This window comes from Excalfactoria chinensis, chromosome 1, assembly GCF_039878825.1.
Source record: "Excalfactoria chinensis isolate bCotChi1 chromosome 1, bCotChi1.hap2, whole genome shotgun sequence".
Classification (NCBI taxonomy): Eukaryota; Metazoa; Chordata; class Aves; order Galliformes; family Phasianidae; genus Excalfactoria; species Excalfactoria chinensis.
In genome coordinates, this window is record NC_092825.1 from 159,502,779 (window position 1) to 159,523,814 (window position 21,036).

A 21,036-nucleotide genomic window follows, 5' to 3' on the forward strand; every position below is an offset into this window, starting at 1 on the left:
GCTCAGTTCAAAAAGGGCTTGTTCCTTTATGCAGCAGTCTTAAATGCTGATTAGGTTTTTCATTTGAGAGCACAGCCCCTTCCAGGCCTCCGACAGGAAGAGAAGGCTGCTTGGGAATCTCTACATCCTTTCTGTTTCTCTTTTGCCTTTGTTTTCAGGAACAATAACTTTATATTCAGCCAGTGGAGGCACGGAAGTAATCTGAACCATGCTGCTGACGTGCAGACCTTTCTTCCTAAAATGTATAAGCACATGTAGGTATGTATGTGCACGTAGAAGTGTAGGAAGTGTATCTTTAATAATCGCTCCTGTTGTATGTTGATTAGCTAAGCTTGCTGATGCTTAGTTTTTCTAACTGAAGTTTTATAGTTTGAGGGAACTGGGCTTGTTTAGCTTGGAGAAGAGAAGGCTTTGCAGAGACCTCATTGTGGCCTTCCAGTACTTGAAGGGAGCATATAAACAGGAGGGGGAATGGCTGTTTACAAGGGTCAATAGTGATGGGACAAGGGGGAATGGTCTTAAACTGAGGCAGGGAGGTTTAGGTTAGATATTAGGAGGAAGTTTTTCACTCAGGGTGGTGACGCACTGGAACAGGTTGCCCAAGGAGGTTGTGGATGCCCCATCCCTGGAGGCATTCAAGGCCAGGCTGGATGTGGCTCTGGGCAGCCTGGTCTGGTGGTGGTTGGCAACCCTGCATATAGCAGGGGGTTGAAACTGGGTGATCATTGTGGTCCTTTTCAACCCAGGCCATTCTATGATTCTATGCCCCAACTCTTAAAGGCTGGAACACTTTCATTTGGAACTAGGGAGTTCTCTCAAAATATACTCTGAGAAGGCAGGAATTGGCTGATCAAAAGTTATTTGTGGAATTGTTATGAGGTCATTGTTATCTTTGGTAAGAACAGCCTCCCCAGCCTTTGAGCTATAATCACAAATGTGACTATTGTGTTGTTCTTCCTATGCTGGCAGTCCTCATTTTCTCCTAATTCTCAGTGCTTCGGGCACCCAAATAAAACGTAAGAAACTCACATTTCAGGACTTCCTCTGCCAGGAAGATTTGAACTCTCCTTTTATTCCCCCAAGAAAGCTGCAGGTATGCATGCTCAGGGGATACAACATCCATGCCTGTCGGCAATGTTCACCTTTATTTGCAAGGAAATAATTAAGTACTTTATGGATTGGATGCCCCTGTGTCATACCTCCCAGGTAGTCTTCCTGGCCAGCATGCTTGAGAATCATTTTTCTATGTGATTTAGAACGAAAGTATTAAGTATTCAAAAACAAAAGCTTCAGGAGAGAGTGAAGAGCCCTCTATTTCAGAAGCCCATTGCCTGCTGGTTAGCACACACTCATGAGGGGTAGACTTGAGAGAAGCCAACTTGCTTCTGTGTTCCTGTATGCCTTGATCCATGTGTGCAGAATAATCCCAGACACTCCAAGGCAGGATTTGCTAGCTGTGTGAAAGTTCTCTTATCCCAGTGACTGCTTTTGCAGTAAACAGAACGTTTGCAAAGAGCAGTAAATGCAGCACCCTTGCACAGGATAAACTTCTTGCTGGTATTGAGGCTGTTTAACGGCTCGTTATGTAGGTAGAATTCATTTCAGATGTTTGTTTAAACATAACTGTATTTGTCTATGAGAAACAGCTGCTCTTTCAGCCAGACTCAGTTGTTGTGTGTGTGGCATAATTCCCCCGAGTCTCACTTAAAATCCAACGGAGAGCTCGAGGTGTGTCCTCAGATTGCAAAGATGTTCTGGTTTGACCCACCCCTTCCATGAGAACAGCAGCACTCCCACCGTCTTCAAAGCCAGCCTTGGCTGTGATTCTCAGATGCTGACCAGTTAACAGCACTGACCAGGGGTGCGTGAGCTAAGGCTGCGCTCTGACAGGAGGAAGGAAGAGCTCCAAAGGTACTCTGGAATCAGGCTGCAACGTGTCTGGGTCTCTTTGGTATAAATACCAAACGAGCCGTAACTGCTGCCAAATGACTGCTTGTGAAATTTCTGCATTTCTCTTGTTTTTGCTACAGTGAGAAGGTCCAAGATAAGGATATATTTTTTCCCCATTGGGACTCTATTTATAGGCTACAAAGCCGGCAGAGAACGTGGCCATCCAGCCTGACCTCTCGGGTGACAGATGCTGGAGGACTTCCCTTAGTTAACTGCTGTTTGAACTAGAGCTCCTCTTTCAGGAACAACAAGAGATCTTGATTTCTGGGAAATCCCACCACAACTTTTGGAACATTTTCGCAATGCCTGTTACCTGTTGTAAAAGCTGTTTGCAGTATACACAGTCAGAGCTTCATTAGCTTTATCTTCCAGCCACCGTGCCTTGTATGTAATAGATCTTCTATTATGGGTGTGTTCCCTTCATGCCAGGAGTCCTGGAACGAAACTGTCTTAAACAAAATCATTTGGAGCCCTTCTACCTGCTGCATTTTTCTGTTTCCCCTGAGGTCTTCCGTGATTATCTGATAACCACCTTCAGATGTGAACATCAGAACTCAACCAAGACAAAGCCACTTGCAATAGTACCAACTGAAGAGGCAATCTGTCTTTCTCCACACTTGCCCATTCTCCATACTCCCAGCCAGCAGCACATCTGTGCTGTGCTGTGGTTAGATGTTAGGAGGAAGCTTTTCACTCAGAGGGTGCTGACGCACTGGAACAGGTTGGCCAAGGAGGCTGTGGATGCCCCATCCCTGGAGGCATTCAAGGCCAGGCTGGATGTGGCTCTGGGCAGCCTGGTCTGCTGGTTGGCGACCCTGCACATAGCAGGGGTTGGAACTGGATGATCATTGTGGTCCTTTTCAACCCAGGCCTTTCTATGATACCTGTCATCAGTATCATTCTCCCAATGCACGTTACCTGTAAACTTGAGTAGAGACAATGTTGTGTCCTCTTTCAGATCTCTGGAAAAAAGTCTAATCCATGCTTACATTTTTAGGTAAATACGTCTTGCATGAAGATGATCCATTAAAATGACATTTTGAGACAAGTTAGTCAATATTTAATCCTTTTAATGCATGCTGAGCTAATTCTGCAGAAATTTCCTCGGTAGAAATGTCAAGCCAAACCTTCAATGAAAACGCAAGCATAATTACATCCCAATACTGCTACCTTAGTTCGCAAAACACGTAACTTTATATAAGATACCACCAGTCTCTGTCAGCTGCCATTGTCAGCGGTACTCCCCTTTTTTCTTTTACTGTCAGCTTTTCCATCTCTATGCCTGGACTCCATATTAGGCTGCCAGGTTTGGATCAGCCTGAGCAGCTGTGATGTTGCAAACACAAATCAATACAACCCCACACGTCAGTATTCTTCCAGTGGTCTGAAACTTCCCGACTGATAGGTTGGAAAACCAATTTGCTGGATACAAGTTTCTCCAGACCCGATTTTAAACTGCTGTCGCTTGAGCTGCTCTTATGTTCTTGGACCTGTGTTAGAACAGAACGTATTTGGCTGCAGTGCTGGAATATGGCTCTATCATCTGCTCTCCCCTCAAAACAGAACAGTAGTATTTATTGAACATCTGTATTCCTTCTGCATTCCAAACAAGTCACTATTTTTCACGTAGTAGGATAGTTACCCGTTGACATATAGATTAAAACCAGAGAAATCTCTTTTAACATTGCTGACCGGGGTTCTCCTGGCCTTTAAAGTTCTTTATCAGTTTATCAGTTATCATTTCCAAAGGGATACACTTCGGCTTCTTGCTGCTTCCTGTCTTCTGATGCTTCCCCCTAAACCATCCAGTATTTACATTACAGCTTTGGACCTCCTTTGCTCATGTCAGATTACTTGCTTGTACCTAAGCCAAGCACCGCTTTGGGGTTTTACAGTTAGTGCTCCTTTGTCTTGCTTGAGTGGTTCACTTCCTCAGTTAGGATATTATTAGAGCTTGAGGTCATTTTAATATCCACGACAGGAGACTTTCAGTCCATTTGCTCAGACAGAAGTCACACACACCATGTTGCATCACTGCCCTGCACACAGTGAGAGGCAATGTGGTAGCCAGCCATGCTGCTCTCCGCTCAGCCGCTCTGCAGTCCATATGTGCTAATACACAATCTTGCTTTTATGCCAAGGAAAAGAAGTACGTTTTCTTCTCAGCTGAACTTAGGGAAAGCCACAAGCAGCTCAGCAGCCTGTGGCTGCTGGTGCTGCCCACCATCTAACACCTATAATTCAGTTCAAGCAGAACCAGGTGGATCTGTTTCAGCCAACATGCCTGATCTGGCCCAACCCCTGTGCCCCAGCTCCATGCCTGCATCCAGTGCCTCCCTGCATGGGCAGCAGTGCTCAGCCCACGGGTGGAATCTACCCTGACACCCAGCAGGACAGCTGCCTGCAGCTTCCACCACTGCCTGCAGTCACACGTGCATGCAAACATTCATTTTACAGCTGGAAAGCAGGTGATCCTATTTATACAGGCCAGGATTCATTCCCCTGCCCCTTCCTATGAGGACTGTCCTGAACACTGGGGCCAGGCAGACCCCACCAGCTCAGAGCTCAGGTGCCATCACTTTGCCTTACCCAACTGCTTATTATGCCAGCTGCCAGCACTAGAGACAAGCAATTAAAACACTTTCTGTTTGTATTCTTTGGTGTCTACATTAATTTTGTTGCCAACATTATGGTTCTGGGCTGAATGAGTGCCCATTTGTTCCCTCTTTGTCCTGTCCCTTCTGTTATTCGTTTCCCACTCTCCAAAGAAACCAAGTTGAGCGGTAAGGAAGGAGGCATTTCTACCTGCTGCTAACCAGGCGTGTTGTGATGAAAAACATCATCTTGATGAAATTCGGACGGCACACGAACAGAGACAGATCTCAGTCCCTGGCATCACAGCAGGTGTGCTAAGTGCAAACATAACCCTGTGCGCTTCAAAAGGTTTAATAATGCAGCCTGTGTATTTATCCTGTGCTCGTCCTTCTGCTCTCTGGCTTCGTTACAACTTCTATCATGTAACCATACTGACGACCTGCGTTTTTTAATCATTGTTTCTCGGACCCCGCTCCCTTTTGGAAATGGTGATGCAAAGAGGAGATGAGTGTGAAGCAGCCATCAAGTATCTAAAGGGAGCTCTAAGAAATAAGGAGACACTCATTAACAGGGTCTGTTGCGATGGAGCAAGGGGAAACTGGCATCACACTAAAAGAGGGGAGATTTAAATCAGATGTAAGGTTGTAAGGTCCCTCCCAACCCAAGCCATTCTGTGATCCTATGGTTCTATGATTCCATGACACAGCCCAGACTGCACAGCCACATCTTCCATGGTGTCCTGATGGTGACAAGCTGCAATCGTTCTTAGACACGTGGACATGCTTACCCCATCTCCTCTGAAACAGCAAACTAAATGTTACAGACACCAAAAAGGCTGAATTAAAGACTGAGGTTAAATCTATCTGTCTGTCTATCTATCTATCTATCTATCTATCTATCTATCTATCTATCTATCTATCTATCTATCTATCTATCTGTAGGCAATATACATCCTTTGAGGCCCCGAACGTCCTTTAAGGCCCATGAAGAATTTCCTGTTCCCAGAACACAGCCCAAGCTCCCCAGCAGGCACTTACCTCGCTTCCCTGAACCTTCCCAACAGCACTCCAGATGGCACTCTGCCTTTGGAGCTTCAACACACAGCCAGTAACCAAACAGGGCCGCAGTGGGAAGGGCTGTGGCATGGGGCTGCTGCCTGCTGCTTGGCCTCGGCATGCCAATGGGACAGAGACTGCATGGAAGGCATGTTTTCATGGCCACACAGATGGTAACCAGGAACAACGTTTCGAGTTTTGGATTAAAGAAACAAACACACGGAGCATTGCTTCCCCTCTGTCTTCTGTAGAAAGCAGGGAGATCCTCTGTATGGTGGCAGTTAACACAGAGGCCTCTTCAGATCCTTCTGTTCTGTGTGAGAGTGGGTATGTATTTAAAGCACAGATTGCACGTCTGGGAAATACAGGCGGCAGTGGTTTGGGATAAGTTAACTGCCGCTGTGTAAAAACGCACGGATTCCAGTTTTAAGAAGCCTCTCTAGAAGGCAGTTTCACTCCTGTGGCGGCAGCCCCCAGTACCGCTCATGACGGGCCGGCCGTGAGGTGACCCGGGGCCGCCGTTGCCTCAGTCCCAGGGGCCGGGCGGTGTCATCGCGGCGGTCGGACGGCTCCGGCCGTGGGCGCGGGGCGGGGGCGCCACCACACCCCGGCGGCGGGCGGACCGGGGCGGGCGGTGCGGCTCTTCGCCTCGCCTCGCGTCTCTTCGCTTCGCCTCGCCGCCAGGGGCGCGGGCTCCCCTCGCGCGGCGCCCGCTGACAGCCGCCCCGCCATTTACCCCGGCCCACGGCTTGAGGTGAGCGACGCGCGCGGCCCCGCGGCGGGCAGCCCTTCGGATCCGCGGAGCTCGGGGGGTCCCGCGGCCGCGGTGTGGGGATGAACGCGAGGCCGGGGGGGGAGGCGGCGCGGAGTAACTTCGGGCTCCGAGCTGCAGCCCGCTGCCCCGAGGCGCGGACGGCAGGAGCCGGCGCTGAGTCCTGCTGGCCGTCGTACACCGGGCACGGTACGGGGTGCCGTGGCCGGTGAGCGCAGCGGGCGGCTTTCTGCTGTTCGTATTGGCGCTCGGTGACATTTCGGAGCTAATCGCTAATTGCTGGAGCTGTGCGGTTCGTGTGCCCCGTCACCGCCACCCGTAAGGTAAACTTCCCAAGCGGGGGATCCCAGAAACAATGGGCGATACGGGGAATAACAACACGCTCTGAAGGGGAGCGGAGCAGCGGATGGCCGCGTCCGTCTCTTAACGCCACGAGAGTCAATCCGACGCGTTTAATTCCGCACGGTCGGCATTTATTATCGCTTGGACGTTATCCCGACCCTCCTTATGCTTAATAAACTTATCGTCTTATTTGCCACAGCAAATCCCATCCGTATACTCCGTAGGATGGGGAGCGCTGGCAGCTCTCGTATTGCCGAGCCGATACCAGTCAGAGCTGAGAAATGCCAGCGTTTCGCGGTATCAGCCCCAGATACTGATGGCAAATATGCTTCACCAGCTAATTAGTATTATTTCTTTTCCACCTTGCACACGCTCTGTCATTTTCAGCCCGGCGAATCGAGCTGCCTAATTTCACTGCAGCCATTATCTGATAACGACGTCAAATTGTCTGATGTGTAAATAAGAAGGAGCGATGCCTTTGAGGCTCTGGCAGCCCCGGCCCCCCTGCTGCGGCACGCAGCCGTGTGTGTGTGTGTGTGTGTGTGTGTATCTCTTTGAGCCCAGCTCCGGCCTCGGAGCTCCTCTCCCAAGCGGGGCCGTGCTTACGGTCAGCAGCAGCGGGATGTCGGGCAGGTGATGCGCACCTGAGGAGCTCCTGCATTGGTGGTGGGGAGGGGAGGATGTGGTGAGAAGTTCTGAAGTTCCCAGCAGGTGGTGACGCTTCAATGGCTGCCTGATCCCAACAGCGAAAATCATTCATCTCCTTCCCGACAGACAGATGAAGTATCTCACATTGGCAGAAACGCGGCAGATGGACGCTTCTTTTTTGTGTGTGCTGCTTGGCCGTTTCCTTAAGTAAGAAGTAGAAAGGGCTCGGTGACTTAGGCTGGAGCAGCTCTGAGCACCGGATCGAGCTGCGGGTGTCCCTGTTTGATGTGAGGGAGTTGGATAGACGGCTTTTAAAAGCCTCTTCCAACTCAGACGGTTCTTTAATAATGATTCTGTGACTTCCAGGATCTGTCTCTGGGCTGCTGCACTTTCAAGCGTGACACAACTGTGCAAATAAGGCTGCAATACGTTTACTAATAGACAGCGGTTAAGGGGACTTTATTTACCCGACAGCTCCTGGCTGGGTCCCTCGGGGTGATTGGGACAGGGCATTTGAGCTGCGATGGGATGAGATGGGTGAGGACAAACCTCCCTGCTCCTGCAGGAGGGTGGAGTGAGGGCAGGGGCTGCACTCCCAGGGATCTGCAATGAGAGTGCTCATAGTTAGGGAGAACACAGGCTCTGTCTGATGCACATATAATCTCAAAGCCTGGGGCTTGTTTGTGGGGTGGGTGATTGATTGATTCCCAATGACCCTTTCTTAACTGCAGCACTGATTTGTCTCTTATCTGCCATATGCACTGGAGGTCATAAATCCAGTAGATTTTGTTATTGTTGCTGTAAAAGCTGTGTGCCATCCAAAGGGATTTGGTTCTTGCATGGTTCCTGACACTGCAATGCCTGCGTGCCTCGCAGCTGGCAGGGGATTTGTTCTAACACCTCTGTCAGGCAGCAGAGTGCAGCTTCCAGCAAGGGGCTGTGGCAGAGGAAAGCAAAGTGATGAGACCAAGGCCACATGCAACAGAACAGAACAGAACAGAACAGAATAGAATAGAATAGGACTAGACTAGTCTAGACAGGCTAGACTAGGGTAGGAGAGAGGAGAGGAGAGGAGAGGAGAGGAGAGGAGAGGAGAGGAGAGGAGAGGAGAGGAGAGGAGAGGAGAGGAGAGGAGAGGAGAGGAGAGGAGAGGAGAGGAGAGGAGAGGAGAGGAGAGGAGAGGAGAGGAGAGGAGAGGAGAGGAGAGGAGAGGAGAGGAGAGGAGAGGAGAGGAGAGGAGAGGAGAGGAAAATCATGGAATCATTTGAACTGGAGGGGACCCTTAGAGGTCGTCCAGTCCAGCTTCTTAGCAAGGAACAGGGACCTCTAATGGGCATTCGTGACAGAGGAAAGACTCAACATTTTTCCTGTCATTTGTGCTACACACAGACCTCTTGGTCTTCATCTCCAAGGCCTTTATGGCTTATGCCCTCCTCATCTGCCATTTCCAACTCCTTTTGGAGAGGAAGTCTTCTATTTCCAGTTGGCCCCTTACACCATCTCTCAGAGCAGAAAGCATCTTTTTGTGCTGCTGTGCCTCTGCTGCATCTCGCACAATGGAGCCTCAGTCCCTGCTTGTCCACCAGAGTCATAAATTAAAAAAGCCAATTATTCAAAGTCTGATAGTCTGCTCCGTTCCATCATTTTTCATCTCATCAAGCTAATGAACTCGAGGTAAAAAGATCTGCATAGAGAAGAAACCCTTTAAGGTACGCTGTCTGTCTTGAAAAGCAAGATTGATGTGAGTATGGGAAAGGGAGAAATAGCAGAGCAGGGGACAGGAGGAAAGGATGTGGGGAATCTTTAAGCAAGGGAGGAAAGAGGAGAGTTCTAGGAAGAAGATGGCTGAGGGAAGGCTGAAGGGGAGAAACATGAACCAGGCGCGGAGGTCAGTGCCATGTGTGCACAAAGCTGAGGTGGGAAGGGAGAGAAAGTCTGAGAGGAACAAACGTATGGGGAAAAAAGAGTGAAGGGGGAGAGGAAATGCAGTGCTAGGAATGGGTGGACAGCCAGCTTTGTGTTGTATCAAGGCTCCAGGGCCTTGCAGAGGCTGCAGGGCTGCACAGGACCCAGCCCCAGCATAGGCTTCCCCAGGCACCTGGCTGAAGTCCCTGTAAGTTGGTCTTGGTGCTGGTTCAAACTCTTGTCTGAGTTTGGGTGTTGCCTGTGCACCCTGCTGGAGCCTTTTCCTAAGCAAACTGAGATAACACAGATGAAAGGGCAAAAGGGAAGAGGGCTCGTGGTCGGGTTAACGGAACGCCCCAGAAGTGCTGGGCTGCATCCACAGACGTGGTCAGAAAGAGCTTCCACCCTGCGGAGTTTCTGGTATAAATACAGCACGGGGGAATGGGAGGAGAGGAGCGGATTAACGCTGCCATTTGCTAACATGGTGCATCTGACGGAGGCAGGAATAGGAGCAGAAGTCAGGTCTCCTGTGTCTCCCTCCAGTGCCCCATCTAATGAACCACGCTGCTCTTCCATCTGTCAGCCTGACATGTGTGAATTAAAATGTATGGCCTCTTGTCTCAGGAGAATTCTCCCTCTCAGCCTCCTTCCTTTCTTCCCTTGGATGTGTTCTTTCTTCTGTCGCTTTGTTTCTTCCTGCAGCCTGTCACTTGTAAGGCCGCAATTAGGATTATTTGGATTTTACCTGCCGGTGTGTGATGGTCTAAAAACAGCATCTGTGAAACACATTGGAGAAATACATAGCTGGGAAAGCTGGAGATGGGAAGGACCCGGTGAAGCTTTCAGCACAGCGGTGATTGTTGCCCACAAAGCGTCTTTCTTCCCTCTTTAGCGCAGTGAAATTGCAAGCAGTGCTGCTTAATTTGTGCTGTTTTCCTGAAGTGGTTGTGCTGTGGCTCTGCCAGCAGCCTGGCCCTGTCTGGGGGCAGGAGGTTTGTCTTCTGGTAATTCACAGCGTATCAGATGTGGGCGTTCGGGGTATCGCTGATGCTATCTTAATTCTGGAGCCTTGTCAGGCCTGTGGGCAGGTGATGATATTCCCCGTCAGATGGGTACAGCTATTGCTGCAATGGGCCTCTGCTGAGCAAGCCAGAGAAATTATTCTCTCCAGCCACTTGAATCATGTGCATAAGAGAAATCAGAGAGCAAATTGGCATAGAGAAAGCCAGGAAAAGAAACTAAACCAATTTGAAAAGCTTTCAAAGAACACATCGGCTGTGTGGTGGGTCAGCAGCTCTAACAGCGTTATTGTTGAAATACCTCATTATTTTTATGATTCCTGAAGATGCACCTCATCTTTGTCATAGCCGGGCCTTGTGTTTCATGTTTACGTTCCGCCATGCCTGCTGCCGTGCCAGTTTTCTCTCATAAAATTAGGTTGTAAACTCCACTGAACAAGAACTTTCCTGCTTGTTTGAGTGACGGTGAGCGCAGTGAGTCTGCCTTTCTGACACTCCTTTGCAATACAAAAGAGAGCAATTCTTGTATTTTGAGAGTGGCTCCTTTGAGCTGGATTTTCTCTTTGTGGATTCTCTCTGTCTTCTCTTTCTGTTGGATTCGCTGCAGTCCTTCTCTTCCTGCCTGTTTTATATGATTGCTGTGAGACTCGTGATGACTGCTTTAAAGCACGTTGAAGTAAGATCCTGAAACTTTCCCAAAGGATCTCTGGTTTTGTTTGCATAGACAGTGCTGCAGGGATTGAAAACTTAAGAAACTGTGGAGAAGAAACTGTAAGTTGGCACATGGGGTCACACAGCTGATGGATCTGAGAGACATAAAACGCAGTTACAGGTCCTTTATAGAGCCATGGAGATAACTTAATGTACTACATAGAGCCAGTAATAGATAACAATAGATTACTGGACCTGCAGACAGTTTGAATTATGTAGCAGCAATAAACCTCTAGTATCTACACGTGCTGAGGTGAGTTACATTTTGTACAGAATACTTGCTGTTTTGCTATCGTGAATCATAGCATGGTCTGGGTTGAAAAGGACCACAATGATCATCCAGTTCCAACCCCCTGCTATGTGCAGGGTTGCCAACCAGCAGACCAGGCTGCCCAGAGCCACATCCAGCCTGGCCTTGAATGCCTCCAGGGATGGGGCATCCACAACTTCCTTGGGCAACCTGTTCAAGTGCGTCACCACCCTCTGTGTGAAAACCTTCCTCCTAACATCTAACCTAAACCTCCTCTTTCTAAGTTTAAGACCATTCCCCCTTGTCCCATAACTATCCACCCTTGTAAACAGCCATTACCCCTCCCTTCAGACTGGAAGGCGTCTTGATCTTTCTGCAGCACAAAGGTAAATTCTTGTGGCCTATCTTTGTTGTTCTGGCTCAAGGGCTGACATCTCCAGAGGGAAAATTTATTCTGCAATGAAATGCAGTTGTGCTTATCCAGACCCATTGATCTGATATTAATAATGGTCGGATGAATGGGAGAAAAGCGTTCATTAATGTGTGTGGGCTTTTTTACTTTCTCTTACCAGTTGTAGTGTCTTCCTCCTTGTATTATATGAAACAAAGCCAACACAGCTGTAATCTTTTTAACTTTCAGGTGTTCCTGAAAACATTGCCGGCACTTTGGAACTTTGGAGCTGGAGAAGGACATGAGGAGTAAAAGGAGCTGGGATCTCACTGGTCAGAATGAAACAGATGTTGAAAGATTTTTCAAATCTATTGTTAGTAATGCTCTGTGACTGCGGTGAGTATTAGAGCTTACAAGGGATGCGACTGGGAGCTGCATGTACATAAAGTGGTTTTGGATAGTGCTGTTTTCATTTTGTCTGCTGGAATAAAATCACTGCTCACACAAGCCACCAGTGATACGCCCACGATGTAGTCGAGGTCTTATGCAATATGTAGGTGGAAGAGACAGCTTTCACGAGCTGCTCCTTTGTGTCAAAGTGGCAGGAACCTGCCAGAGAAGTAAGCAAGATGGATGAGCAGATTTCTGTGGGCCTCTTCGAGGGACTAACTGTGTTAGAAGCAGTAGCAGGAGCTCTGCTCTCTTCTGACACTTGAATTTGGTAACATTTAATGCATGTTAGAAGATAGATGGTTGTCTAGATAGTTATAAGTGTCTGTACCAGGGTGAGAGGAACCACAGCATACAACTACCCATTACTATAATATGGTGGCTGGATGAAATGTGACTGTCTATAGTGCAGGGCACTTCTTGTGGTTGGGGGAGACCCCATCTGATGGACTTAAGCTGCAGTTCAGAGAAAATGTGAGGACAGTGGGCATATTGCCTCCTCTGACTGTGCGCTCTTCCCGTGCATGTGAGAAAGCATGCTCAGCTGCTTGTTCCTCTGTGTCTATTCCATCTCCACTCCAGAACAAGGGATCACTGGAAGACATAGAGAACCTAGGACTGCCCTCTTTTAGATGAGCCAATAGAATAGTCTAATATTAATAGTCTAATAGAAGTGGAGACACTTGCCTATTGCTTTTAGTACTTCTTTAACAAAGACAGTACTTTTTTAGTACTTTTTTAACAAGACAAAGTTAACTAGCAAAGTTAAGAATGATGCTCTGCATGGGGAATACAGTGAAGATAAAGATTGTTGATGTAGTCTACCTAGACTTCAGCAAAGCCTTTGACACTGTCTTCCATGGCATTCTCCTAAGAAGTTGGCAGCCCATGGCTTGGACAGGTACACTCTTCTGAGAGTGGTGGTGAATGGAGTTAAATCCAGCTGGCAACCGGTCACAAGTGGTGTTCACCAGGGGTCAGTACTGCAGACTGTCCTGTTTAATATCTTTATTGGTGACCTGGATGAGGGGATTCAGTGCACCCTCAGTAAGTTTGTAGATGACACCAAGCTGGGAGGAATTGTTGATCTGCCTGAGGGTAGCGAGGCCCTGCAGAGGGATCTGGACAGGCTAGATGGCTGAGCTGAGGCCAATGGGATGAAGTTCAACAAGATCAAGTGATGGGTCCTGCATTTTGGCCACAGCAACCCCAGACAATGCTACAGGCTTGGGGACGAGTGGCTATAAGGTTATGTGGAAGAAATGGATCTGGAGATGTTAGTTGACACTCAGCTAAACATGAGCAGTGTGCCCAGGTGGCCAAGAAGGCCAATGGCATCTTGGCTTGTATCAGAAGTAATGCAGGAGCAAGGAAGTGATCATCTGTCTGTACTCTGCACTGGTGAGGTTTTGGGCCCTTCACTTCGAGAAGGACACTGAGGCCTTGAAATAGGACCTGAGAAGTGCAACAAGGTGTTGAGGTGCCTGGGGCACATATCTTATGAGAGAGCAGGTGTTGTTCAGTCTAGGGAAGAGGATCCTCAGGGGGGACCCTATATCTCTCTACAACTGTCTGAAAGGAGGCTGTGGCAAGGTGGAGGTTGGCCTCTTCTCCTGCGTAACAAGTGATAGAACTAGAGGGAATGGCTGCAAGTTGCACCAGAGGAGATTCAGGTTGGATGTTAAGAACAGTTTCTTCTCTGAAAGAGTGGTCAGGCACTGGAATGGGTTGCCCAGGGAGTCACAGTCCCTGGAGGAGTTCAAGAAATGTTTAGATATTGTCCTAATGGATGTGGTTTAGTGGGGAAATTTTGGTGGTAGGTGAACGGTTGGACTGGGTGGTCTTGGAGGAATTTCCAATCTTGGTGATTCTACAGTCCTGTAAGACTGAATTCACTTAACCTGAGAAGAGAGGTGAAGGATTGCAATATCCACCGCTTCTTGGTGAGCCAGTCATGGAGCCATTCACAACTAGTTGACTCAGAGGGAAAAGCTATTATTCCAAAACTTTATAGAGGGTGTCACAGTGAGTAGTTAAAAGGTGCAGTTGAGCGGCTGAATCTCTGTTGCAAGCTGTAGCTATGTCATATTTTCCCTTCTTTCTAACAAAGAGTAGTCCATACTTCAAAAAATAACTTTCAAACAGTTCTGTGTATGCAAATCTTTGAGTATCACGTGTGCATACTATTTAGATAACTGTTTCCTTCATATGCTTATCTGTATTACACCAAGACTGTGTTTTAAGTGTGTTTTAAGTCATCAAATGTAAATTACTGTAATGCTACAAAAAAAACAAACAAACCCAAACAACCAAACCAAAAAAAGGCATACAACAAAACTCATTTCTTCTCATTTCTTATCGGTTTTTATGGTGTGTTTTTAATTTGTAGCCCCGTGCTACTGGTTGCTGACAAGCCAACGTCACAACCCAAGTTGGCTTAAACACAATTAAAAATAAATAAATATCAGAACAGCGCACTCAATTCCTCTCACGCATCAACAAAACAGGGTTTTCCTTTTGATCTTTCTAAGGGGGAGCTCTTGCAAAGACCACTGTGGCATTTTGTTGGCGCCACAGCCAGGCTCCATTCAATGGGAGAGCATTGTAATGACAACTAAAAATATACAAATTGAAAACTGCCCTGACTGGTTGTCCAAACAACTGGGGCCAAGGTTTGGCTTGTGACAGAGATGTTCGCATGCAGTAGGCTGGAGGGCAGTTGAATGAGCGTGCAGTGGTAGCTGACTTCTGCTGACTGAGTGGCCTTCTGCAGAAAACCGTTACATGGGGCATGTAGAAGTGTGAATCATAGAATCATAGAATCATAGAATTACCCAGGTTGGAAAAGACCTTGAAGATCATCAAGTCCAACCCCAGCCTAACCAGTAGCCCGTCTCTAAAAAAAAACCTCTGCTAAATCATATCCCTGAGTACCACATCCAAACGGCTCTTAAACACATCTAAGGATGGCGATTCAACCACCTCCCTGGGGAGCCTATTCCAGTACCTAACCATCCTTTCTGTAAAGAAGTTCTTCCTAATATCCAACCTGAACTTGCCCTGGTGCAACTTGAGGCCATTTCCCCTCGTCCTGTCACTTGTCACTAGTGAGAAGAGACCTGCCCCACTCTCGCTGTAAGAACCTTTCAGGTACTGGAAGAGGGTGATAAGGTCTCCCCTCAGCCTCCTTTTCCCCAGACTAAACAGCCCCAGCTTCCTTAGCCTCTCCTCGTAGGGCTGATTCTCCAAGCCCTTCATGAGCCTCATTGCCCTTCTCTGGACCTGCTCCAGTACTTCCAGTACTGCTGAGGATTTAATCATTATTAAATGAAGATGGGAGAAGGATTCTGTGACCTGCAGCACATCAGGTAGGACTTTGCAGTGCTGTAAAGGAGTCCCCCAGTAATACTTGCTTTCCTCACTTTCCAAGTGATCCGTATGAGGGTTGATGAGAGCTACATGGCAGTCCCCTGGTCTCTCTCCGGTCCTTTCCCACACATAAACAAGCGTTATTTCATCTGGTATGGGCCAGTGCAAATAGAAAATAGTGCAAGAGAGTAAGGACAGCAGAATGGTAGATGCAAACATCAGTGCTTTTCATTACTATCCTACAAATGTTTTTGTTGAAAATTTGAAGGTTGATGTTGAAATTTTTGACATTGGGGTTTTGTTATGGTCCGATTTGTTTTTCTCTTAAAACATTTCAGCCAAATTGAATCTGATCAAGTCCTTTATAGAGAAATGTGTGTTTGCTCATGTTCAAATAAAGAAAAACCCTGCAACTTGCAACCATTTCACTGGGAAATTTTAACGCAGCTGTCAGAACTTCATGATGCTCTGGTACATACCTTTTGTTGCTCATATGGAGGTTTGCTTGGACTTGGTACATATCTAAGTCCTTGCAGATGAGTTTGCAATGAATTTCTCCAAAGGTTCAAACATGCTCCATCTCCTTTTGGCTCCTCTTGCCAGTCCCATACAATACTCTGCATGCTTCAGGCCAGGGCAGCAGATTTCCCCATGCTTATATAGTATCAGGCCCTCAAGTTGCATATATTGGGCTCTCTGCTTCCTGTGCTGGCATGCTTGTGTTGAAAGATGGTTGTTTAGTTAACATTTGACTGTTTTCACCTTTATGTCTTTGCCTTGGTTCCTAACACTCTAAACAAGAATAATGACATTTCTTCATCTTTCAGGGACATTGCAGGGATAAACTCATTAATATTTCTAATACACTAGTATATTATGATAAGAGCACAATAACACGGTCCATGGGGGAAGTGAATAATTCTGTATTATCAAGGTGAATTTTGAATGGTGCACAGTCAATAATACATGGGACCACCCATGGAAGAACGAGAATAAAAGAACCCTCTGGTAACAAGCAGTATCCATCTGCCAAACGAAGCAGAATCTTGTGGAAAAAAATAGTATTGAGTCATTCCAATTAAAGACTGACTTACAATACATGTATGTAAGAGTATATACATCATTTATGTATGTAGGCTGTGCATACAGTCTTCACTCAGACATTATGGATGTGGTTGGAGCTGGCTATTTTAACCACATTATAGCTGGTGGGTCTCACTAGTGCACACTGTGCCTCACCGTGACGTAAGCAGCCTTAGCTGGTCAGATGAATTTCTTCCTGAAACTATTTTTCTGTTGACAGGAAAGTGAATCCAAGGTGACAAACTCAAACTGAAGCTTACAGTGGTAGTTGTCTAGTATGCTGTAAGATGAGTCCTGCTACTCCTAAATGCTGAGTGCTTGCTTTGGCACTTGCAGTGTTTTTCCAGCAAGCTTTCTTTGAGGTAATCTTAAGACATATGTAACAGATTTAACAAGTCGAAGTACTGTTAGTTGGTACTACTTATGAAAGGATTGCTTTAAATGAGGTTTTATGCTTCCAGAGCACCTTCCATCCAAGACTCAGAAGCCCTTTTCCAGACAGTTTATTATATAGAGATGCTTCACGGCACATTCTGTATCTGGGATAGGTGTATTTTTTAGGTGTTCCCATTTTTCAGGTAACCTTTCAATGTCTGAAATCCTTAAGTTTCAGATAACACAGAAAAACTAGCTGAGCTGAGAACAGAAATGTGATCTTCCCAATCCAGTGCTTTAGATATCATCTATCCCCACTAGTTAGAGCATGTCTCGAGATGATTTGGCAGCTTGCACAAACATGGTCATGCAAGAAGTGCATCTAAAAAGACCGTGCCGTATATGATGAAATGATGTCATTTAGACATGTTGCACCACATCTGAGACAAGAAAAGTGCTGCAGTCACCATCACTGTTATTTTCAGCTCTTTCACTCAAGTGTCTCTGTGATGCAAATGAGCAAAATGAAAGATTCATAAGACAGAGCAAGGGAAGAGGCTTCAAAAAGCATCATGCAGACTTAATATTTTATTTAATTTGAGGGATATTTTTCATGTTTCTGTATTAAGAAACTACTGTACTTTTTTGCTGTGTTACCACTAAAGAAGGTAGAACAGCTGGCCGTGGTGAAGTGGACTTTTAAAAATCTGCAGGTGAAGGGAAGTTGAGGATTTTCATGGCCTATCCTTAGAACTGAAGTTTTCTGTAAATACTTTGTTTTTATCTGGGAAACCTTCTTTTAACCTTCCATCCTAAACATGTTGCTACAGCGGACTTTGAGCTTTTGCAGATCACGTCCCTGCACACAGGAAAAGTGGTGAGCTATAACTGCTTTAGCTAGGACCTTTCTGGTGAACCGATTCATTCACATTTAAGAGTTTAGCAGCCATTTCTTAAATATCCACTTTATAAATACGTATTTTCTTCTGTATGTATGTTTCATAAGCAGTTGGCTGCTTCTTTGATTCTTAATACTGTTAACCTGTTTTCCTTTCAGTTCTCGGTGAAGTGGAGGACCTCTTGTTGAAGCACCCAGGTCATGTAGCCTTCAGCAACGACACAGTTTCTGTGGAATACCACTACTACAGTGGTAATGAGGCAGCAGAGAACCTGTCCATCCTATTGCTGGATGCCAACACCAACAAGATCATTGCAAGAAAACAGCTCCCAGCGAATCAGTCCCGGGGGATGGTAGAGTTTGAGTGTTTCTATTTCACAAGTGCTGGAGACTTTTTGTTCAGAATGATCTCTCCTAGTGATAACAGCAGCGCTGCTGCAAGCGGAAGAAGGACGTCCACCCTCCATGTGGAATGGCCTGTATTTCACATTGATTTGAACAAGACTTCAGAGGTGCCTGGGAGCTCCCTTCAGGTTGGAGTTTTTACAAATGAGCAGTTGTGTGCTGTGAATGAGACGGCGATTTCACTAGAGGTGGTATTCACCAGCACACTTTATGAACTAGGAAGAATAAGCTCTGATGAGATGCTGGGCATTAGAACTAGCAAAGGAATCCCACTCTCTAGATCGCAGTGGGTAGAGTTTGATTGCCCTCATGTTGGTCAAGAAATGTACATCACTGTGTTACTGAAATCGTTAGTAACACATTCCATTATTGCCTCTATGGGACCCATAGACCTCCACAAATTTGGATACAGACTGATTGTGGCCCCAGAAGCAGTGTGCAGAACTTTGGTTCAGGTCTTCATAGTGTCGCCACCTTGCACTTCTATCAGTGGAAAAGTTGTTGTCTATAAGGAGGCTCTCAAGCATCCTAGTTTGAGAACAACTTGGCTGTATGAGAACACTCTTCACCCAGGAGAAAACAGGACAGAATTTAACTGCACTTTGTTTGATGTGGGAAGGAACAAATACTGCTTTGACCTCTATAATTTCTCAAACCGAAGCCATTTCCCAACAAGAGTTAAGCAGTGTATGATGATCCAAAGGAATATGGGTTTGTACCAACATTTGTCTTCTTTTATCAAATATCAGCATTCTTTCCAGCCATCGTGGTAATGATAAATTGTTTGACTGTATTGTCTTCTCTTGCATAAATATTTTTTGGGTGTCCTGCATGAGAAAAAAAGTAGTTGTAAAGGTAGATACAGATGGGAACAGATTGGATTAGACCTGTGTAGGGGCATTTCGTACATTTAGTAACAAAAGACACAGTGGTAGCTTGAAACTACTTAAACCGGAACTGTTTGGGACATTTAAAATGATATATCTACTTCCAGTGAAACTGAAACGTGGTCTCCAGTGACTTAAGAAGGCACCACAGTAGATCAGACCCATTGGAGACATTAAATCTAATCTCTGTACGTACAAAGATACTACACTTACATGTCTAGAAGCCAAGTGTCCATTGAGAACCCTTCTAGCTGTTTAGTCAAGAGAGACAGACGTCTCACAAGGGTGATTCATCCCATCCAAAAATAGGTATAAGATAAATGGACTGAGTCCTTGTCTGGCTGTCTTTTTCTCTACCGTTTGCTGTGAGAGACAAAAAAACTACCTGCTTGATACACAAATTTTGGTCACATGAGCAAACATGTGGCTATAGCAAAAGATGCTTGTGGGCTTTTCCATCACCCTTCCAACCATGTCTCTGCTGCTGTTTAAAAGAGATGGTGGCACATTTGCTGATCCATAAGGCCACCTGACAGATCATGAGTCACGTCTGTACATCTGAGCTCTTTTCTTCCAAGAAAACACTAGATTCATACAACTAGCTGGGGACAGTCTGTGTAGTCCTTTGGCCGTGACCAGAAATCCTCCAGGAGTGTGCTCGTTGGCAGAAGCCAAAACCACGTGCAGGAGTATAAGTGATCACAGACAAGGAGTGATCACGATTAGGGATGAGCTTGAGCCCATTCTCCAGTCCTATTTAAGGAATATCCATGCATTCTGTTTATAACGCTACAATGTACATGAATGGACCCTCAGTGTCATTCAGGGATAGTAGTCCATGGTTTGGCATTGTCCACAAATCCCTGTAGAATAGCAGAGTAAGATAAATGCATTTTGTCCCTGATTTTTAGAGTGCAGCCATAACGAGGGATGGGCTGCATGTACACGAGGGGATAGGAGTTGGGTTAGGCTGTGTTTCCCACATCCTGGAACAGACAAGTAAATGTTCTGAAGTCTTGATGCAGGCTTGCATCCATAGGTAATGAATTAGTCTTTCCCATGAGCACACTTCAAAGAGCTTGGCTTGAAAGGCTGGAGATATATTCTATACTTCCCCACCCTGGTCTTCCTGAGAAGGAAGTGTAGGATCTGAAGCCAAAAAAGGGTCATTGCACTTCCTGGGCAGGTCTCTGAGGGGATAATCGGGGCCAGGAGCAGGGAACGTGCTCTATAGCCTGTGGTCCAGGCACAGCCTGCTTTAACAAGGCTTCGAGCGCTGTGTGGTTTTACTTCAGGCTATTTCACAAATTCTAAAACTGTTAGCCCTTTAATTAACAATCTGTACTAAGAATGACCTCTATTTTCACCACATGCCAAACGTGGTATGTAGTTCTTTTTCGCTTAACTTTCCAACTATATTCTCTGTTGGCACTCTCTCTCTTTGGCACAAGAAAGTCCGCCTGAAAATGAAAGCGTATTTCCTTAATCGAGGTAATTCTCAAGGAAAAAGGAAGAGAGAATTCTAATTCTTTTTCTGTGCTTGGGTGGTATTTTTGTGTCATGCTGATACTATCTAGCTAATTACCCAGAGAGATGAATATGCAGGATATGACATAGCTGTGCTTCTGCGTCCAATATTTGACCGTTTTAATTGGTGAAATCCACCTTAGGCAGTGACTCCCTGCAACTTGCTTTGCTTCCCGGGGTTGTGTGGTAGCACCATCCTTATGACTGCAGCCGAAAGAATCAGGCTACCTGCGTGCAGAACGGCTTGAAGTCAATAGCTGGCAAGTTAGAAGTGTCACATCCACAAAGCCGATGAAAGCGTAACCACGCCGCGTAGCCGTAAATAAAACGTCAAACTGAAATTAATTAGGCGGCAGCACATCTGTCTTCATGTCTGTGCGACTTCAAAGCCTCCAGGCAGCGCT

The 21,036-nt window shown here is 46.4% G+C and overlaps 1 protein-coding gene across 1 annotated transcript in view; it reads left to right on the top strand.

Annotated features, from left to right (window-relative positions):
• Positions 1–6,235: 6,235 nt before the first annotated feature.
• Positions 6,236–21,036, top strand: part of THSD1 (thrombospondin type 1 domain containing 1) — a 29,563-nt gene continuing 14,762 nt past the window's right edge. The window contains exons 1-3 of the mRNA XM_072360632.1: positions 6,236–6,354; positions 11,888–12,034; positions 17,973–18,929. Of these exons, the coding sequence (XP_072216733.1) occupies positions 11,977–12,034; positions 17,973–18,929 (1,015 nt within the window). The 5' untranslated portion in view covers positions 6,236–6,354; positions 11,888–11,976. The remainder of the gene's footprint in view (positions 6,355–11,887; positions 12,035–17,972; positions 18,930–21,036) is intronic.